The sequence below is a fragment of the Chionomys nivalis genome, chromosome 18 (genome assembly GCF_950005125.1).
Source record: "Chionomys nivalis chromosome 18, mChiNiv1.1, whole genome shotgun sequence".
Classification (NCBI taxonomy): Eukaryota; Metazoa; Chordata; class Mammalia; order Rodentia; family Cricetidae; genus Chionomys; species Chionomys nivalis.
This window is the reverse complement of record NC_080103.1, coordinates 52,612,429-52,631,457: the sequence shown is the minus strand read 5'-3', so window position 1 is coordinate 52,631,457 and position 19,029 is coordinate 52,612,429. Positions and strand designations below refer to the sequence as shown.

At 42.3% G+C, this 19,029-nt stretch overlaps 1 protein-coding gene across 4 annotated transcripts in view; it reads right to left on the bottom strand.

The window, feature by feature from the left end:
* The window catches only part of Col24a1 (collagen type XXIV alpha 1 chain), a 240,113-nt gene extending 221,425 nt beyond the window's left edge, over positions 1-18,688 (bottom strand). For all 4 annotated transcript variants that reach the window (XR_009058690.1, XM_057794063.1, XM_057794064.1 and 1 more), the window contains exons 1-3: positions 18,288-18,688; positions 13,349-13,413; positions 772-2,255 (exon numbers count right to left, since the gene is read on the bottom strand). Coding sequence is in view for 3 of the 4 variants with exons in the window: in XM_057794063.1 (XP_057650046.1) it covers positions 772-2,255; positions 13,349-13,413; positions 18,288-18,343 (1,605 nt within the window). In the remaining variant the exon portion in view is untranslated. The remainder of the gene's footprint in view (positions 1-771; positions 2,256-13,348; positions 13,414-18,287) is intronic.
* Between the last annotated feature and the right edge of the window lie 341 nt (positions 18,689-19,029).

The following is a 19,029-nucleotide window of genomic DNA, read 5'->3' as shown; positions in this document are numbered from 1 at the left end:
ACGCCTGTTGAGCACATTATTACTTTACAAATCCAGATGGAATAACGATTTGAGGCTTTATGGAAGAGATTAGGAGATTAATACTCACCCCTACTACACTGACTTTTGGAGGAAAGTAGGTGGCAACCTATAATTCTTTACAAGCACTGCAAAGGGGTTAATTCTATACACCAGGGCATCTATTGGATTTATTGTAATTATCAACAGTTTGCTTTAAGAAGACAACTCCTCAAGTAATAGCCACAAGGAAACACCAGTCAAGAATAGAGCATCATCTTATCTCAGTCTATGGCTTCTAGAACTCAGCTGATGATTCAAGTTGTATTTTCATCAAATGAAGATGTGTCTTAATGGTGTTAGAGAGATGGATCAGCAGTTAAGAGCACTTGATAGACCTGGGTCTGATTCTCAGCACCTACGTGGTGTTTCACAACAGTCTGTGACTCCAGGGGACTGAACGCCTTCTTCTGACCTCCATGGCCACCAGACATCCATGTGTTATAGAGAGACATGCCAACAAGACATCCACAAACATAAGACAAGAAAATACCAATAAAAAGCCGTCCTCTTAGAACATATACAGTATACTTAAATTTTTGAAATCAAAGTTTTGAGACATGCAGGCAAATTACTTAAAATTTACAAACATCAAAAGCAAAAACGAGCTCTGGTCTCCTGGTCTATCCTATGGTGTTTGGCCCAGACACCTCTCTGAAATACAAGGTAAGTTAGTGTATTACGACATAGTTTAAAAAGAAAAATCCAACTTACGGGAGGTCCAGTGTCCCCTTTTGGCCCTCTCAGATACTCCACGTCAAGCATTTCACTATAATCCTCATAATAATAATAATCATAAGGCTGGGTTTCATAGCTCTGGTCAATGGTATATGTAGCATCAGGATTAAATTCCCCTTCTTTCCTTAGTTCAAGGTGGTTATCCATAGAAGGCCCAAGCATCACTCTATACAAGGAGGTGTTAAAAATCTGTTCCCTTTCCATGAGTTCATTGGTGTGTAGATTTGCTGTGATTTTTTTCTTGAGATTAGTCATGGCCTCTTGATTTGTGTGTGCAATGCTAGGTGATGTCTGCTTAGGCAGAGGCAGGCCAGCTGCTTCCTCATCGTGTTGGGTGATGTTGTCTGCTCCATCTAAAGGGGGGCTAAATTTCTTCTCTGTATTTATTCTTGCCTCACTGTGGTGATGATGAGACACTGGTAGGTTTAAATTCGTCTCTTTCTTGTTGATGATTTCTTTAGCTTGAAGCCTGTAGTTTGGGAGAGTCACAGCTGAGGCATTTTCTGAATGAAAAGAAGTTAACTGGGACCATGATGTCTGGTACTCTTGGCTTCCCTGTACTGTGGAAGAATTGTTATTTCTGATATTTAGAATATCTTTGCCATCAGAGAATGTCTTCTGTGGCAATTCTGTTTTACCAAAGCCTTTGGGCACAGGAGTGTGATCCGTGAGTGCCTCTTTTGTTAATTCTGTCTCACCAAATCTTTTGGGCAAGGGTGTGTGTTCTATGAGTGTCTTCTGTTTCAATTCTGCTTCACCGAATCCTTTGGGCAAGGGTGTATGCTCAGGGTGTCTGGTTGGCATTACTGCCGAGTGAGGAAGGCTTGTTTCAGCTTGGGACGTGTCTGCTCGGGGGCACTGCTGTTTCATGTATCTGCAATAGTCTGCAGACGCTGCTGTGGAAGGAATTATATCCAGCTGACACACTGTCCCTTCGAAGTGGACAGAATTATTATACATACTTCCCAGGGTGAACACACTGTGAGAGTCAAAGGTCTGAACCTCTGAAGCAGTCTCCGTGCTAAAATATCTCTTTCCACATTCGACGAACATGGAGACCACTCGGTCTCTAACAGTGATGGCAAGCGAGTGCCATCGCTCATCGTGGACGCTGTAGTTGAAAACCACCGATTGCTTCCCTCCAACATGGACTATCAGTTTCTTAGGTAGCAACTGTACTCCTAATTGCAGCCTGTTGTTATTTCGAATGCTGAAGAGAAATGCATTGTTCATTTTACGTGACTGCAACCCAATCAATATGGTCAGTGGCTGTCTTAAGCTAACTGGTAAAATGTTCATGAGAGGTGACTCGATGTAGGCATTATTTTTTAAAGTGACACCAAATTCTGTTAACTGGACCCTCTGAGGTAATGGTGTGGGTGACGATGGCACAGCAGTAACTGGTGATGCATCTCTTACATCTTTGCCTCCAAGGCCTAGTCGATGAAGAATATCTATGCCTGGAAATGAAAGGAGGAAGAGAGAAAGGATCTTACTGGTACATTCATGCAAATGTTTGAGTATAAAAACAAAACTTTTTCCCAATCAACGTAAGCATGCTTTATCAACAAGTAATTTCTAGGTAGCCAGCGCTAGAGAGAGGTGCTACCTTTAGTCATTTGGATGAAGCAAGTGTGCACACACCCCCCGACACACACATACACATCACTATATTTTAGTCCCCCAAATATTTTAAAAACGAGTTTAGTGGCTTTGTTCTTTTTCATTTTATTGAAACTCCTGCCCCTTCACCATAAGTACACACTCACAGCTTCTGAAACATCACCATGTCCTTACTAATAACTCAACATTTAACGACATCTATGTTTGGACAAAACTGAAACCCTGTGGATGAGAGTAACTTGTTACTCACAATTTCTTTTCTAATAAATTAAGTTCACACCATCACTTAAATTCTAATTTTCCAAACTTCTGGGAATTTAACTGAAGCTTTCTTTGACTAATACTTTAATCATATATTACACGTAAAGCTCCTTGGGATCCCAAATCCTTGAGTGGGGCATGAAGAGGATCTTTAAATTCGCTTTGCTGTAAGCCTTGTTCTTTCCCTGTCCCTTCCACATTTCTCTGCCTTTCATATTTCCAGTTCTCTTCAGTGATTTGTACCCAGTTCACAGACTCTCTATCAATATCTATTATGGAATGTGTAGTTTCTCCAATATGGCTTTAATATAATTGTGGATTTAACAAATCCATTGTTCATTATATTATTGCCAGTAGTGATCTGCTTGTCTCTCTTACTCAACTATAAAATCCTGAAAGACAGGGTCTGCCTGATTCATCACTACACTTCCACTGTTTCCTTGCAAAGAGTTCTAGAATTTCTGAATGAGTGAGCTTGTCCCACCAGAATCCAATCTGATTTCATATTCACATTTAGAGTTATATAATTTTTAATGCCATTAATTAAATAATGAATGAATCTTTTTTAAAAACGCAGCCAGCTTAGTCAAAGGTGTGATCCACCTGCATCTATGCCTGTAATAATCTCTGGGTAAAAATAACAAAGAATTTGCAGTATGTACAGGAAAATGAACAAAGGTGAAATTAGCTGAGAATACTTGGCTCTATTATTTTCCTTCTGTGGCAAAGCAGTAGATATTTGAGAGTTTCTGTTCATTGCAAAGAATAAAGCATGAAGAAAGCCTCTGAGGCCCAAGTCTTCAACTATGCACACAGGATAAGTTTCTAATATGACATCAACTATGCACACAGGATAAGTTTCTGATATGACATCAAGGGTTTCTTCTTCATCCTGGGAATACCTGCTTTGCAAGAGAGTCTGTTTCTAGTAGTAATTTGACCCTATTAAAAATGAGTATTATTAGGAAGAGTATTAATCTGAAAACTTAAGAATGGAAAGGTGTTCTTGGTATCTTATCAGTACTTCAGTTTTGCCATATTGTAGTATTTGAAGTGAATTACTTGTAAAAGAGTCACGCGGCTTAGAACAGTCATCCCTCAATAAGTTTTTTGTGAATGAACAGAGAACACATTCCTAGACAGTCTGCTTGCTGCTGTGTGTCATTCGTTCATCCTTGGTTACTTTCTCGATTAATAATTCAAGAATCAGCACACATTCAGCTAATCTCTCCTTTCTGCCTTACTGCCCTTTCCTCACCGGATCACAATTTCATTATCATGCTGCGGAGAATGAAATAAACGTGATCATTAAGTTCATTTAGATGATTCTGAAATCATCTTTTCATTTCTCATGACTTCACAGAACTCTCCAGCCAACCAGACTCACCACACAGGCTTTTCCATTGACTCCTCAGTGTCTACCATCTCCTCTCTGCTACGTTGAGTCCTAACTCATGAGTGTGCCCGCAGACAATTATTTGTAAAAATACAAACAACCTGAAGTTTGTATTTTTATAAGAAACAATAAATTTTATGAAGGATATTAAATGTACTACTCAGAAACCTTCATGCAATTTTCTTCATGATCCTTTTCTGATAATGTAATTTTGCAATTTTTTGCTTCCATTTCTGATTTGAATATTTTGCTCCACTCTCAAGATAATGTCACATTAACTTAAGTTCAGCCTTTTGATTTGCTTTTCTACTTTTGTCTATTTTCTGTATTATGAGCTCATGTTGGATTTTAATCTAAACTTTTTCTACTTTATTTTTTTTTCTAATTTGGGAAGTTGAATCACTTGGCTACAAAGGTATTTAAACTAAGCATCTGCCTGAGCAATGTTTTAGCCACATCTTCTAGATTTCATAGGTGCTTTTTTTCATTGCTGGTTTTGCAGAAACTATTTTTATGCATTTCCTTTTTAAAGTTAGTTTTTCAAGTTTTGTATTTTATGTTGTTGCCTGGTATTGTTACTAAAATTTGACCTAACAGCAATGCATCCAGAGAGTGGTGAAAACCGATTTTAGCTTTAATACTTTTTCAATCCCAATAAAGATTCATAAGCACCTGCAAAGGTATTTGTGGAGACTGTAATAGCATCCATGCAGTTAGACTTCAGTGTTCACTTCCTGTATTCTCTAATTCTTTATTTTTATACAAGAATTCCATTAGAAATATATTAATTTGTTAATTAGATCCATTTCTGTTTTTGCTGTGTCTCCTACACTGCATAATTTCCCTCTATGCTCTTTCCAATATTAACTCAGTCTGTAAGGTTTGGTTTATATGACTTTTGAGTCCATAAACCCACGAGTCAAATCTAGTTTAACTTCTTGCCAGCTCTTCATTTTTCCAACCTCTTATGTTCATGTTGCATTGTCTTTCTTCACAGAGGTGATCTGACTTGAGTGCTTGAGTTTTTCCTTTTTTTTTCAAAAAGTATCCAGAATATCTGTCTCATAGCAATTTTTGTATGCATCATATTTTTGTTACATTTGTGTGCAATTCCCTTAGTATCTTTCTACTTACGTTGCATCAAATCCTTTGACTTGCGCATTATTTCCAGCCAAGCATATCCAGCATAGGGGTGCTGGGAGAAGAACACCAGCCTTCCAGCTCTCCAAACCCCTTCATTGTTACCAGCATTTTCTTTCTAAAATTAGTCCCTTTATGCACCCACCCGTCTGTGAACCATGCCAGTCCAAGAGGAAGGGCACTGCCAGCTTTGCCTACCTCACTCCCTTCCTCTAGGCTCATTTCTGTTTCTTCATGCTTCAGAATGAATCCATTACCTCAGAAAATGGGTTTTTACATTTTCCGAGCCCTCCCCCCTGCCGCCAATTATAGGATCCATACTTCTGGGTAGTACTTGTCCCCGAGGCAGCGTCTGCCCTCCTCAGACGCCCCTAGCACTTCTTACGTGCCAGGGTTAGATATTCAGAAGAAAGGAAGTACTGGATATTTAGCAAGTGTTTCTGTTCCTGCTTTCTTGGATGCTACTGTTGAATTGTATCACTTCTATGTGCCATCTCCTTTTTTTCTCCATATTTAACCCCTGTAGATTTTATCTCCTCATTTCCCCCCCCCCAAAATTGACATGCTTAGGATTTACTTCTATTTAGCTTGTTTCTGTTGTACTGCATGCAGAGACAGAAGTGGGAAGACAATATCTTAAAGGTTCATGGTTACTTAGTCTATGCCCAGGGATTAGAGAGATGGTTCAGCAGTAAAGAGCACTTGTTATTCTTGCAGAGGACCTGGGTTTGGTTCCCAGCAAGACATGGTGGCTTCCAACTATCAGTATCTCCAGTTTCCTGGAACCTATGCTCCCTTGTGATCTCAGCAGGTGTCAGGTCCCTGGTGCACAGACATACACATAGGCAAAACACTTATATATGTAAATTAAAATAAATCTAAAAGAAAATTAAAGTCTATGCTCCCTTCACAAACGATGAAACCAGGAAACAGAAATGGTGCAATGGGATCAAGGTCACACAACTAGGAAACAGTGGAACTGAGTCTGAATCATTAGCCTCACCTCAAGATCAACACAATGGCTGTCTCCTCCCATGGCCTGATGGCTGCCATGTTCTGCAAACATCACTTTATCACTTTCACGGATATCACTAACAAAGGGGGCTCTGAAGGCCCAGAGGACCCACAAAGACATAGGCCAGACCTTTCCATTTACGAATATACTAAGATGGAAGAGACTCTGCGGTGGGAGAGCTGTTTCAATGCTACAGAAGATCCTCAGGGATATTGCTGCTCTGAGTCATCCCCCATGCTGGGGCGGGCTCTTTGGTGATGCACCTCCTGAGTCCTCTATGCCCCCTTAAATGACTGTAGAAACTCTACTGTTTACTAAGCTGGAGCTGAGTGGGATTTTCATTGTTTGTTTTTCTGTTGTCCCTGTATCTGAGGTGACTAGATATAAACTTCCCAGGGAGGGCGACACAAGAGCACCCTAGTTATAATCTGCCACAGAGTGAGCACATTCGGGGGCGGAAGCTGACGGAAAGGAGAATGCGGAGTTGAAAGACAGAAAATACATACAAGAGAGACTGAGAAAATAGAGTAAAGGAAAGAAGACAGGAAAGCAAAGAAGTACAGGAAGAGAGAGAGGGAGGGAGGAAGAAAGAGAGAGCAGGGGGGGGGAGAGAATCCCATCTAGAACACATGCTCTTTAATCTTTACTTTAAGCCTGGTTTATACATCATTAAATTACAATTTGGAGTAACATTTAGATATTTGGTACTAATACATACACAACAATAAGTAAGTTATCTGTACTGAGTTAGTTTCATTAGCAGTCCTAACCACAAAATCAACCCAGATCATTAGTCCATGTCACTGATGAAATAAGTTATCATTTGAAAACAAAAATAGATGATTAGCCATAAGGCACTAGTGTTGCTTTATTTCTTAAAGAATAGTGGTGACATGGACTAAGTTCTGCCTCTGTACTTCGTCCTTCTCTAAGAGCTTTACTGTATGGTCATAATTCTCACAATGCTTTAGCAGATCCAACTGTCATAGCTATCTTACAGTTAGGAAAAGTTGGAGCTAAATTCTTTTTCCAAGGCCACACAATGAAGGAGTGCAGAGGAGTCCATTGGATACCATCTCAAAGAGTCAATCCCTTACCTCAGTGACTTTTCGTAACTTTACCTAAAAGCAGAATGGACTGTACCTTCTCCTCTATCTGCTTCTTAAATGCAGAATAAATGGTGGTGTCACCATGGCAACAACCATGCCCTCTTTACTGTAAACAGCAGGCCCAATGACGTCATTCAAACCATAGCTGCAACGACCACATATTCTGACTCATAGACCTCATTTCTGGCTTTGCATATCCAACTCTCTGCTGGCTTTATGCAGGAGAAAATTCCAGGTCCCCAAAGAAGTTCTAAATCAACATATTTTCCCCACACTTCAGTTTTTGAACTTCAGTGTTTCTGTCAGGGAAGAGTCCCACAGCCACATGGGCAGCTAACATGATCTTTCTATGGAATACATGAGATTATGGCACGCCTCTGGTTCAAACCCTACCATGGCATTGTGTGCCATGGGGAATCCGTGTCATTGGTTCATGTCTTACCGCTCTTGCCTCACTTTCTGTTGTTTATCTCATCTTATTGTACCCCTGACAAATCATTTTCTCTTTGTTATTAAGCTAATTGAGCTCATTTTGAACTCTTGGCGCTTGCACTTAGAAAGCTCTCAGCTTTTAGACCCTTCATCCTTGAGCTAATTTCATCAGCTGCTTTTGCAATGACCAAAAATTCATGGTGAAGTTTTGTGAGTTTTTCTACTGTTTTGAAGCTGGTTGTGGTCTTGGAGAATCTTTGAACTTGAGCTTGATGTCATAACTAAGGGTGGTTCTGGAAGCAACGCTCTCACATTCTCACCTTTTGTCCATGGTACAACTGCTTGCTTACGCTACAGCATCCTCCACTCTGGATATTTTTATTCCTTCCAAACTTTTTCATTACCAAAGCTTATCAGTTTGAAAATCCCATTCAAAGTCCCACTGAGAGTATCTACCTGCATGGGGGTTTATTCCCCAACAGGATCTAGCTGAAGGGTTACATAATTTTTTTTTAAACTTTGTTTTTATTTTAGAGGCAGGATCTCACTGTTTTTTTTCTAGCCTGGCCCCAAACCCCTGGCCTTGCGAGCTTCTCCTGACTCAGGCACCCAAGCATGGGATAGTCACTACACGCATCATATGCCATCCTGCTGGACTGTCCCTTCTCCCAAAGGAGATAAAATGAGAGGAAATGGAATACAGTAGAGGGATGGATGGAGGAGGGCTGAGGAAGGGAGAGGTCCAGACTCAGGTGACAACACTATGGCTTACACCCCATCTCTGCAAATACAGATATTGTAATTGACTCCATGGGGTGTACACGCCATGCCTACAAAAGCCAGATGTTGTAGCACAAGAACCTACATTTGTTTTTCAGATGTAGAAAACAAAGACCTGTCAAAATCTCATCCCAAGTTGGAGGAAGAAGGGTCATATGTGATTATCCCTGAAAGCTTAGAGATGTGTTACATAGCTTAGTAATTTTAATTTAAGTGATTTTTTTTAAATGTTATCAAGTTTTAGAGTCTGAAAAGTTGTCGAGCTAACTCTTTCTAATAAAAAACTAAATGGGTATGTATTAATTCCAACAGCATCTCAATATTTTAAATTTGCATCATGGTTAGCCATGTCCTGCCGCTATGAGCTTTCTGATGCTGCACTTATGCCAATTTTTTTTTTTAAATTAAAGTGATGGTCCCATATCCATCCCCACACTGCCAACATTAATTGGACTCAGGGGCTATTAATAATAATAAAACTTTTAACGAATACTTTAAGTTGAGAAAAACATGGGTTGGTGGGTCCTAGAAAGAGTTTGAAGATGGTGCTGGATGGGTGGATAATATCAAAATACATCACATGCATATATGACATTTAAAAATGAATAAATGAAAATAATCTTTGAAAAAGTAATCATTTAAAATAAAACCATCAGGGTCATAAGGAAAATTACACAGTACTCAGTACACTCTTCTTTTCCTTGCCAATTTGTGTAAAACGGTCAAATTAACTAGACAATCTCCCTGCATTCATTTTGCAAGAGTTGTCTAAGTCACTTCCACATGGTGCCAAAATCGTGACTCAAGTATAAGCTTCCTGGCTCCAGGTCACAGAGTTAAGGAGCTAAAGGAAATGATTTACGATCAGTTGCTTTTACGTTTTCAAATCCCCAAGGATATGGGAAGAGAAGTGGGTCTAGACTGTGGTCTTCCGTTCTAGGAAGATTGATTGCGCTGCCATCATCTAAATGCCCTGCATGTGTTATCTTATTTCATGCACCCTAAGCCACGGATAATGTGATTCTTATCTTCGTTTTGATCTGTTGGAAACAAGGTCGACAGTATTTCAGAGATTCGTTCAAGGTCACACAACTACTTAGCAGTGTAGTCCAGACACAGACCTGAGCTGTGGCTCCACGACACCTGTGTCCTTACACACCTCTGGCACGGTGGGTATGTTAAAAGCAACAATTGTTTCTTTAAAGTTTTCGTAATGTAAGTAACACATTTATCCTGCATAAGCTGATCAGTGCAAATGTATTCACAGAGTGAGAAGTGACACTTAAAGTTACATATGAAAATCGCTGATGAAGTGCCCGTTTATGTCGCTGGAAGGAACAGCCTCTATAGGACAATTGATTAAGGTACACAGGAGACGCTCTTCTAGATAAGGGTGTGTCTACATGCGTCTTCACACTCGGGGTCATCACACAATCAGTCCAGTGTGACCCACTGTGGAGTGACACCGCATCTCTCTGCCACATCTCACTGGTAGCCTGTGACAGCCAGAGAAAAGGGGTGCTTCAGCCTTCAGAAAGCTGCCCAGATCCACAATCCTCAGGAAACGTCATCTTCTATAAGTCACTTTAGCTTGAAATCGACCTACTTATTCACTAGGATACCTCCAACAATAAGCTAAAAGGCAAATATAGAATTTATATATATATATATATACATATATATGAATATATATAATTTATATTAAGATAATAGCTAAAATGGCTTTATTTAGCTATGTTAAAATTTAAGAAATAACTGAAATTTTAGAAAAATCAATGTATTTTTTCATTTTCTTTTTCTTCAAGATCTTTCTGAGGAAAAGAAGAAAATATTGTTCAAGACTACAGAAGTAGGTGGTTAGAAGAGACAGCAGACAAAAGACATTAAGAGATTTTTAAAAATGTACCAAGGGGCTGAAAAAGCAAACTCTAGGGCTTGCAGAGGCAGACAGTCCCAGACAATGGGTCAACTCAGAAGAAGTCCTGAAGGGTTCAGGAACGAGAGGTTCTAGCTCACTGAATGCTTGGGGTCTCAAGTTGGGGTGTTGGGACGGGGGAAGTAGCTAAGCATGCGCATGAGAAACTCAGACCATAATTGGAAAGCAGAGGCTGAAAACATTGAAATATGATCCATTCAGGGCAGAGGTGTAGAAGGGTATTCTATTCAGAATGAGGATATCAGGAAAGATCTACCTAACACATTAGAGACAATCCCTTCATCCCAGACAAAAATCACTGAACTCAAATAGAGGTAACCACTATGATTTTATTCCACATGAAAAATTAGGGAGGGGTCCTCTCTAAAGACATTCCATGATCTAGACATTTGGGTTGCAAAACAAGGCAGTCAGACAGGCTTGTCCTTCAACACCCTCACATGAAGCATCTCATTCTTCAGGCCTATGAGAAAATAATTTCCAAATGTATTTTCCTGTCTTATTTTTAAATGATAAGAGAGACAACTGCAGAGTCTCAAAGAATATCTACAATATAAAAATCAGATCAAAGCAAAGAAAAGTTGGAAGGAAAAAAGACAGCACAAGAAGAAAAATTCAAAATATTATTCCCATCCTTAGCAAGGTTAGAGTAGGAGGAGCATCCAGGAAGCATGAGCAAGATGCTGTTTTTTATAAGAACGAAGGGAAATTGGAGTGGGCAGGGGCGGCATTCGGATCAACAGAAACAGAAATGTTCAGAAAGATGGCAAGTAGGATCTTAAAGTAAGGAAATAAATAATTCGATTGTGGAGATTCTAATATGTAACATAAATTACAGAATAAAAGAAATTCATTAGAAACACAGACATAACAAAGAGAAATTTTCCGAAAGTGAATGGTGCTTCCATGTTGAAAAAACCCACTCTACCCAACAGGAGGACGAGACTCATATCATGACATATTACTATAAACTTCAAAACATCAACAACCAGTGATTATAAAAACCTCAAGAAGAAAAAGAGCAGGTAGGTCATAATTCAACTACTAAAAATTACTCTATTAATTTTAACAGCTCGGCAAGCTAAAGACAAAAACCATGAAAGCCTTTCAATTTCAGAGAAGACAAAGCTTACAGAAGAAAGCTATCTACTCACCAACACTAACTACCTTTCCATGTGGGGGTTAGACAGACCACTTCTCAGTAAGGCAACACTTCAGAAGCTGCCCCTGCTCTGCTAATATGCTGAGGATGCACAACACACACACACACACACACACACACACACACACGGGATGTAGTAGGAGGCCCCTTGTTTGTACCGGCCACCCAGAACTGAAATAATCACACAGAAACCATAATAATTAAATCACTGCTTGGTCCATTAGCTCTAATTTCTTATTGGCTAACTCTTACATATTAATTTAACTCATTTCTATTCATCTGTTAAGTAGAAGACCATTCCTTCCTTTGCTTTCCTTTTGCAAACAAGCATCTCATCTGCAATTTCTTTACTTATCTTTCTTTCATATTGCCGATGGACTCAGGTCACAAGTGGCTCCTTGAGTTTATCACAATTTAATAATGAACTCAATAAAAAACTGATTGTATCAGAATACGGGCAGTTGCATGGAGCGATACAAAAGCAAGAGAGGCAAACAACCTAGGGACCACACTGCTAATGTCTTCAATCCAGCACACTTCCTGGGTTTTCTCTCTTTGAAAAAATTTTTGAACCTTTGACAAAGCCACTTTTATTTTCACTTGGAAGCCAGAGATATTTTTGTATTTATACTTTGGTCATTGGATAGTAGGATATTTATTGGGAAATAGACACTTTAAAATGTTGTTTAATAAATGAATCAAGTAGGATATACAAAGTTTTCTGAGTGCAGCAAGCTAGCAGATCAAACCAAAACACTATTCTCTAGACCACCCCACAGGAATTAAATAACGTTGGGAGCTCACTAATATGCAAATTTTGCTTCTGAATGATGCAAATCCAAATGGAACATTTATTACATGTGTGTGTTGTTGCAAGAAGGGCAAAGGTTATTCAGTTACAGTCTGCCACCTCCAGGAACTCCCACTTGAAATGAGGTCACAAGCAAAGCCTTTCCACTATACAAAACTTCCCTTTTATAGAGGCTTTTCTTAAAAATGTAAGCAATTTCACAGACGGAAGAGCTGAGTAATTTCTTAAAGGTCATATTTACCCCCTCCCAAATTGATGTTTTTTGGTACTCTTGCATCCTCCTGACACTGACTGTAGTCTTCTATTACTGTCTAATGCTAAATTTCAGGTTATAAAGACTTAGAAGGAATGTGCCTGGGTTGCTACAATCTAGTAGAAATTGTGGGTTTGTTTGTTTGTTTTGAGACAGGATGACATATAGCCCAGGCTGGTCACTGACTTGCTAAGTAGCCAAGGCTAACTGTCCCTGATAGTAAATCCTGACTGTCATCTAGATGGGATTTAGAATCTCCATGGAAATAAATATCTGACTGTATCTATCAGCAAGTTTCTAGACTGAGTTTACTGAGGTAGGGAAATCAATCCTAAATTATGTGGGCATCGCCACTCCACAGGCTGGAGTTCTGGACTGAATAAAAAGGCAAAAGAGAACTGAGCATGCGCACGCGGATGGGGCCAGCCACCTCAAGCTCCTGCCACCAAGCTTCCTCTGTCATGATGGACGGCATCCTCAGACTGTGAGCCCAAATAAACAACTCCTTCCTTAAGCAGCTTGTGTTACAGTGATTAGAAAACTAACTGCCATGCTTGTCTGGAACGCCACCTCTTCCTGCCTCTTTTTCCCACAAAACAGACTTAAGAAACAAGTAACAAGATGATTCTCCTTACCTTGTCCCTGTGCATGAACCGTAATGCACGCCGCACATAGTACAATAAAACGAAGAAGCAGTTTCCTAAGGGAAAACAACAGAAACAAAAAACTGTTAGACATTTACAACTGGTGAGTCACACAGCTCTGAACTTGGGAGTCTGTAGTATGGCCTGAGAATTGTCCTCTCCGAAGATTTTCCAGATAAAGCTGATGCTGCAGAGGGGAGGACATCTGAGGACCTCTGCTTTGGAACAAGTGATGGTGAAGTTTTAAAGATGACAAACCGCAGTACCTGAGGGTGTCTGATAAAGGATCAAAGGGTCTGGGTTTAGCCTGCTAGCCTCACCTTTAGTTATTTGGTTTGATACCAGCCACATTCAAAACACAACCAAGCCGACTAGCCAGGTGAAGGCTGACATTTAGTCGGAAAACAGACATCCAAAGGTCAGCGTTAGAACATCTGAGGAGCTAATTCCTTTCTGAGAGTCTTCCCTAGATGCAGCCTAAGGAGCTATTCAACTTTTCTTTGTCATAAAAGCTCAGGTTCTTTTGGGAGAATGCCAGCAATCTCTCTTTAGGGTACTCATGAGATCCTTCGGATTTATGATACATGTCTTCAGGCTACCACCATTCATTCCTACAAAGATGAAGTTTACAACAGCAAGAAAGACTTGTGAAGTTTTGTGAAGAGCAAACTTTTTGATGAGTTGGTGGCCTCTTAAACCAGCAGAGGAGTGTGGAGCAACGTGAGAAAGACACCTGTGCCACACAGCTAGCATTTCAGCACTTTCTCTCACCCTTGGTTTTTATGGCAAAAACGTCTTCGTCCTGACAGCTTTATAGATTCTGTGTTTTACTAACAGCTAAGATCCAGAAATAACAAAAAAAATCTATTTTCTCAAAATAACTGAGGGAAATTTTTATCCCAGCAATGGGAGCAAAATTGGATGATTCCAGGGGAAAGGACTGTCAGTGATTTACCGACACTGAAATTTCCCAGACTGTCTGCTGAGCTCAGTGTGAAGGACACACACACAGCACAACTAACTCCAGGCACTTGAGCAACTCCTGAATACAGGGGGAGCAATGATTAAAGATGTCAGGCAGTCAAAGAGCCTGTGGTCCAAAGGGAAGAAAAATACACCCAGCCAGTAGCACTGAGGCAGTTGTTAAACTGGCCCATGCTAATGTTGAAGGTTTTAGAATGAATGAATCTACCTTCAGCCAATAAGATCAACAGATGGTCCTTCATTCCTACTAAACTTGTGCCAGATTTATATCTGCACCCCGATTCCAAGATCAAGGAAGTCAGTGCTCTTGTCCTCCATCTGTCCAGCTAGGAAAGTGACATGACCCGAAGGCCTCTCATCCTCCTCTGTTTCTCTCTGTAGCTCCAGTTCAGCTACTTCTTCCCAGAAATGGTGCTCAGACTATTTCTCTCAAGCCTTCTATGTGCATTGATTGCCCCATGTCACAATGTTTTGATGGACTGTGTATGGGGGATCCCATCTTCTTTCTGCTTTGGTCTCTGCCTAGGTTTCCTTTAGTTGAACCTTCCTCCTGCTTAGACTCATTCATCCTCTCCCTCCACCTAACACTCCCTCCGACTGCCACTCCCTCCTCTTGTCCCCCTTTCTGCCTTCACCCCCACCTCTTCAGGACTTTCAGTACCCTTCCTGAATACACTCCTTTTTCATTCCTGTTTCCTTTGCTTCTCTACTGAATCCTGCACTTTTTAGGGGAGCAACTGTGTCTCTTTCTCGAGCATTCTATTCCTACCACCTGGGACCAGGGTGGACGCTCAGTACATAGTTGTTGAAGAATTGAATAAATGATAAGTAAACAAATGGCAGACTAAACTAAGCTTTTGTAGAATAGAAAGGAAATGGTCCCTATTTCATCTCTCACCCAGAATTATAAAGTCTAATATCAGATCTAGATGCAAGACTCAGCTCACAAAGAATCTAGAACTGCTTGTCTAGGTGTTTTAATAAAACTGTTCAGTGACTTCACAGAGGAGTACCAAACAGACGCCTTCACAGAGTACCAAACAGAATGTCTAAACAACCCCCAAATTACTTTCCACACACCATACTTCCTCTCCCTAAGATATCCATTTATTTTAAACATTTATTTGAACACTCAAATACCTAAGCAACTTAGAAAACAGTGTTTCATATCAATAACAAGAAACATTATAAGCCTTTTAATGACCATAACAAGTTTTGTTTGTTGGTTTGTCTGCTGTTTTTGAGACAGGCTCTCTCTTATACCAGCTGGCCTGGATACTGTGTGGCAAAAGTGACCTGGAACCTTGTTTTTGCTGCCCCTACTACCTGACTACTAGGAAGTACAGACTTGTGCCACAACACCCACAGTAGTAGGCAGTGGGGGATATGAACCCTGGGCTCCAGGCATGCTAGACACTCTGATGCATGCTAGACACTCCGTGCATGCTAGACACTCTGTGCATGCTAGACACTCCATGCATGCTAGGCACTCCATGCATGCTAGAGAAGCAATTCAACAACTGAGCTACACTTGTACCCCCAACCTATAAAGTGGATACATCTAAAACCTCTCACATTTTAGGTTTATTTTATTAATTCCACAAAGTCACACAATGTGATCTATTTTAAGACCAACCTTGGGAAAGAAAATGTCTGTGTGGATCCAATTTTAAAACTATAAATATTTTTGGGTGACTAACTGGAACTTCCCGAACATCACCATGAGAAGATGGCAGTATGTGGAAACCTCAGGCATCTCATTGGAGGTCTCTAAAGTTTAATCCAGGGGCTGGACATAATGATCATCAGCTAATCAAAGTTGTTTTTTATAAAGCCCTTTTCCCTTTCCCAAGTGCTGGTGACATGTTTTCAAATTAAAGAACTCTAAATTCTTTAACTTTTTTTTTTCTAGAAACAAGTTCTCTATGCAGTCCTAACTACTTTGCTCCATCACTTTGCCTGTGTGCGGTTGGAGCTGCGAGAACCTCCAACCTAGTCAGTGATGAGCTACCCTTCACTGTGCATGGCCCATCCCCACTGACTTCTGCAACGGAACAGGTCTGGCATCATGAGATCAGGGGTCGGCTAGGCTCCTGGTCTGTGACCTGGAGATCCCCTCCGAGATCAAGGAAGACCAGCAACTTCATCCAGGACTGACTGCTACCCATGCCAGCAGCCGTCCATAAGCGTTTCCTGCCCCTGCCCACCCAACCTACCAGGTGTCATTTTCTTCAGAAGTTTCACCAATGCATGTGTAATCTTATTTAGTTTCTCTGCCCACCCCCCCATCATCTGGACCCAATACAAACTCCAGACTTCCCAAGAATGCATACAGGGTCAGTCCTGGGACCCTCTAGAAGGATTTGTAAAGCATGCAAGATAGAGGCTAGGGGCAGATAGATCCCTGTTGTCCCTGACCCCATGAAGTATTAGCTATGTGAGTTGGGAGCAGTGACTCAGGGGAAGCCTTGCCGGTGGGAGCTGGCAAGAAGAGAGGACCCTGGAGTCTGAGCAGAAGATGGGGCATTCCAAAAGGCTCGAGCTGCAGGGAATCATGCCCCACAGCACAACCCGAAAGATGCATTCAATTGTGTAAGTCTGATACATCCAAGCCCCACTCTGCCAGGCTCTCTTGGAAGAGCTATTGCATGGGATGCTTATCAAGAAAAACCAGATCAAAGGCCTGGATCTGAGCAAGCAGCTCTGGGAAGGCCACAGGAAGAGCTTCTAGCATCTGGGGACTACTGGGCTCCCAGCACTAGGAGGCACACAGTCACGATTGTGTCCTACGTGTGTGTGTGTGTGTGTGTGTGTGTGTGTGTGTGTGTAGGCTTTATTGCGTCTCCCAGAAAAGGGGGTGTGGCTAGAGGTGCACATTGCTCTGCAGCAGGGAAGCTTGCAGAGGTCAGAGCAGAGAGCACACTGGAGATTGGAGATGATCCAGGGGACTAGGCACTATGTGTGCACGCACACTACCACAAGGCAGGCTTTCTCCACTCTGCCTCCACCAGCGCTCAGCTGACTAGGCAGCTTGCGCTCTGCCCTCCCCCCACCCACAACTCGGCAGCCTTCCTTGCGCCAGATGCAAACTTGTGAAACAGGGGCATCCAGACAGGCAGCCAAGACCGAGAGTCATCATCCTCGAGCTTTTCCCCAGTGGAGGGATAGGCGCGGAGATGAGAAGGTGGCTAGCCCAAGCTCTATCAGGAAAGGTAGACGCGCTTTCACATCCTACCCTCTCTCCTCTCCCCAATCCTATCCTGGCTGCAAGCACCACTTTCCCACGGACAGACCACATGTCAGGGCTCAGTCCCAACTCCAGATGCGAGAGTTATGTTTGTTTGCCTTCTGGGAAAAAAAGAAAAAAAGAAAGAAGAAAAACAAGAGGTAACAGTCGCTGATCCTGAGCGGAGCTGCTTTCTAGGCTCTGTAGTCATCCCTTCTCACACCTGGCAGCCTAGTCCCAATCCTGTGCTCACAGAATCCAGAGGACAGCTAGAGTCCTAGACGTCGCTCAGGCTGGGCTCCCGAGACAGCTGGAAGTAGGACTTCAGCCAGGGCTGAAACAGGAGAAGGGGAGGAGGGTGCAAGGGTAGTTGGAGTTGGAGACCAGGAGGGTGTCAGAGCGACTCTGGAACTGCCTGGGGCAGTGGCCGAGGGGATGTTGGGATATAGGCCAGCAAGCTTTTCCTCCCTACCCACAGGATCGCTTTAGCATAAACTGAGACTCCCTGGCAGAAGCTTGCTTCCTTTCAAACACGATATTTTACAAGTTGAGAAGTCAAGAGGAGGATGCCACGGCAGCTAGCCTGATCCCAGCGCCAGAAAGTACCAAGGAGCAGGACCAGAGATCTCCAACTCCATGGTGGATATAGGGGGTGGAGAGAGGGGGTTGTTCCAAAGCCCCTTCCTTCCCCCCCCCTCCGGCGGCGGGTGGGCTACTTACGTTTTTGTGGCGGGGGAGATCTTTCCATGCCTTGTCCTGTAGGCTCCTAAATGCATTTGTATGCATTTGTCCCTGCAGCAAAGCACTAACGGAAAACAGAAGCCAGCTCCGAACTGCTAAAGGTGCAGGTACTGTCCATGAAAAGGGGGGGAAAGTCACATGAGAACCATGCTCCAACCCGCAAAATAGGGGGTGGGGTGGGGTAGGAGGGTGAAGCGGTGTAGGAGTAGGAAGCAGCTCCCGGCGGGGAAGAGGTTTAGGATGCTCCGTGCCTAGCTGTAGCCAGGGTCGTGCTCCCCTGGGAGGGACAGAGGTGAGCAAGACTTCACCCAGCGGCAGTGGGGGCAGCAGCAACAGCGAAGCTGGGTTGGGAGCGCAGCCCTGGAGTTCACTTGCGGTTCAAAGGAGACTCAGTGACTCCAGTGGAGAGCTCTGCTTTGGGCCTGGGAGGGGAAAGGCGGGGTAGAGGATGGGGGTGGGAAGAAGTAGATGAAGGAGTTGGGGAGGAAGTCCCCGGGAGCAGCCTGCGCCCAAACATTTGTCAAACAAGCACACACACCCACTTGGGAAATCAAGTTGGTGCGAGGGGGCTGGTGGCAACTGCTGGCGCTCGCTCTGAGTTGACTGCCGGCTGCTTTGCCTGGAAGAAGAGGAGCCTAGTAAATCCGGCTGGTGTTAAATTTCACCGCGCACTGACTTGCAATGACATCACTAAACACGGAGCACACCTCCCCCTCGGCCC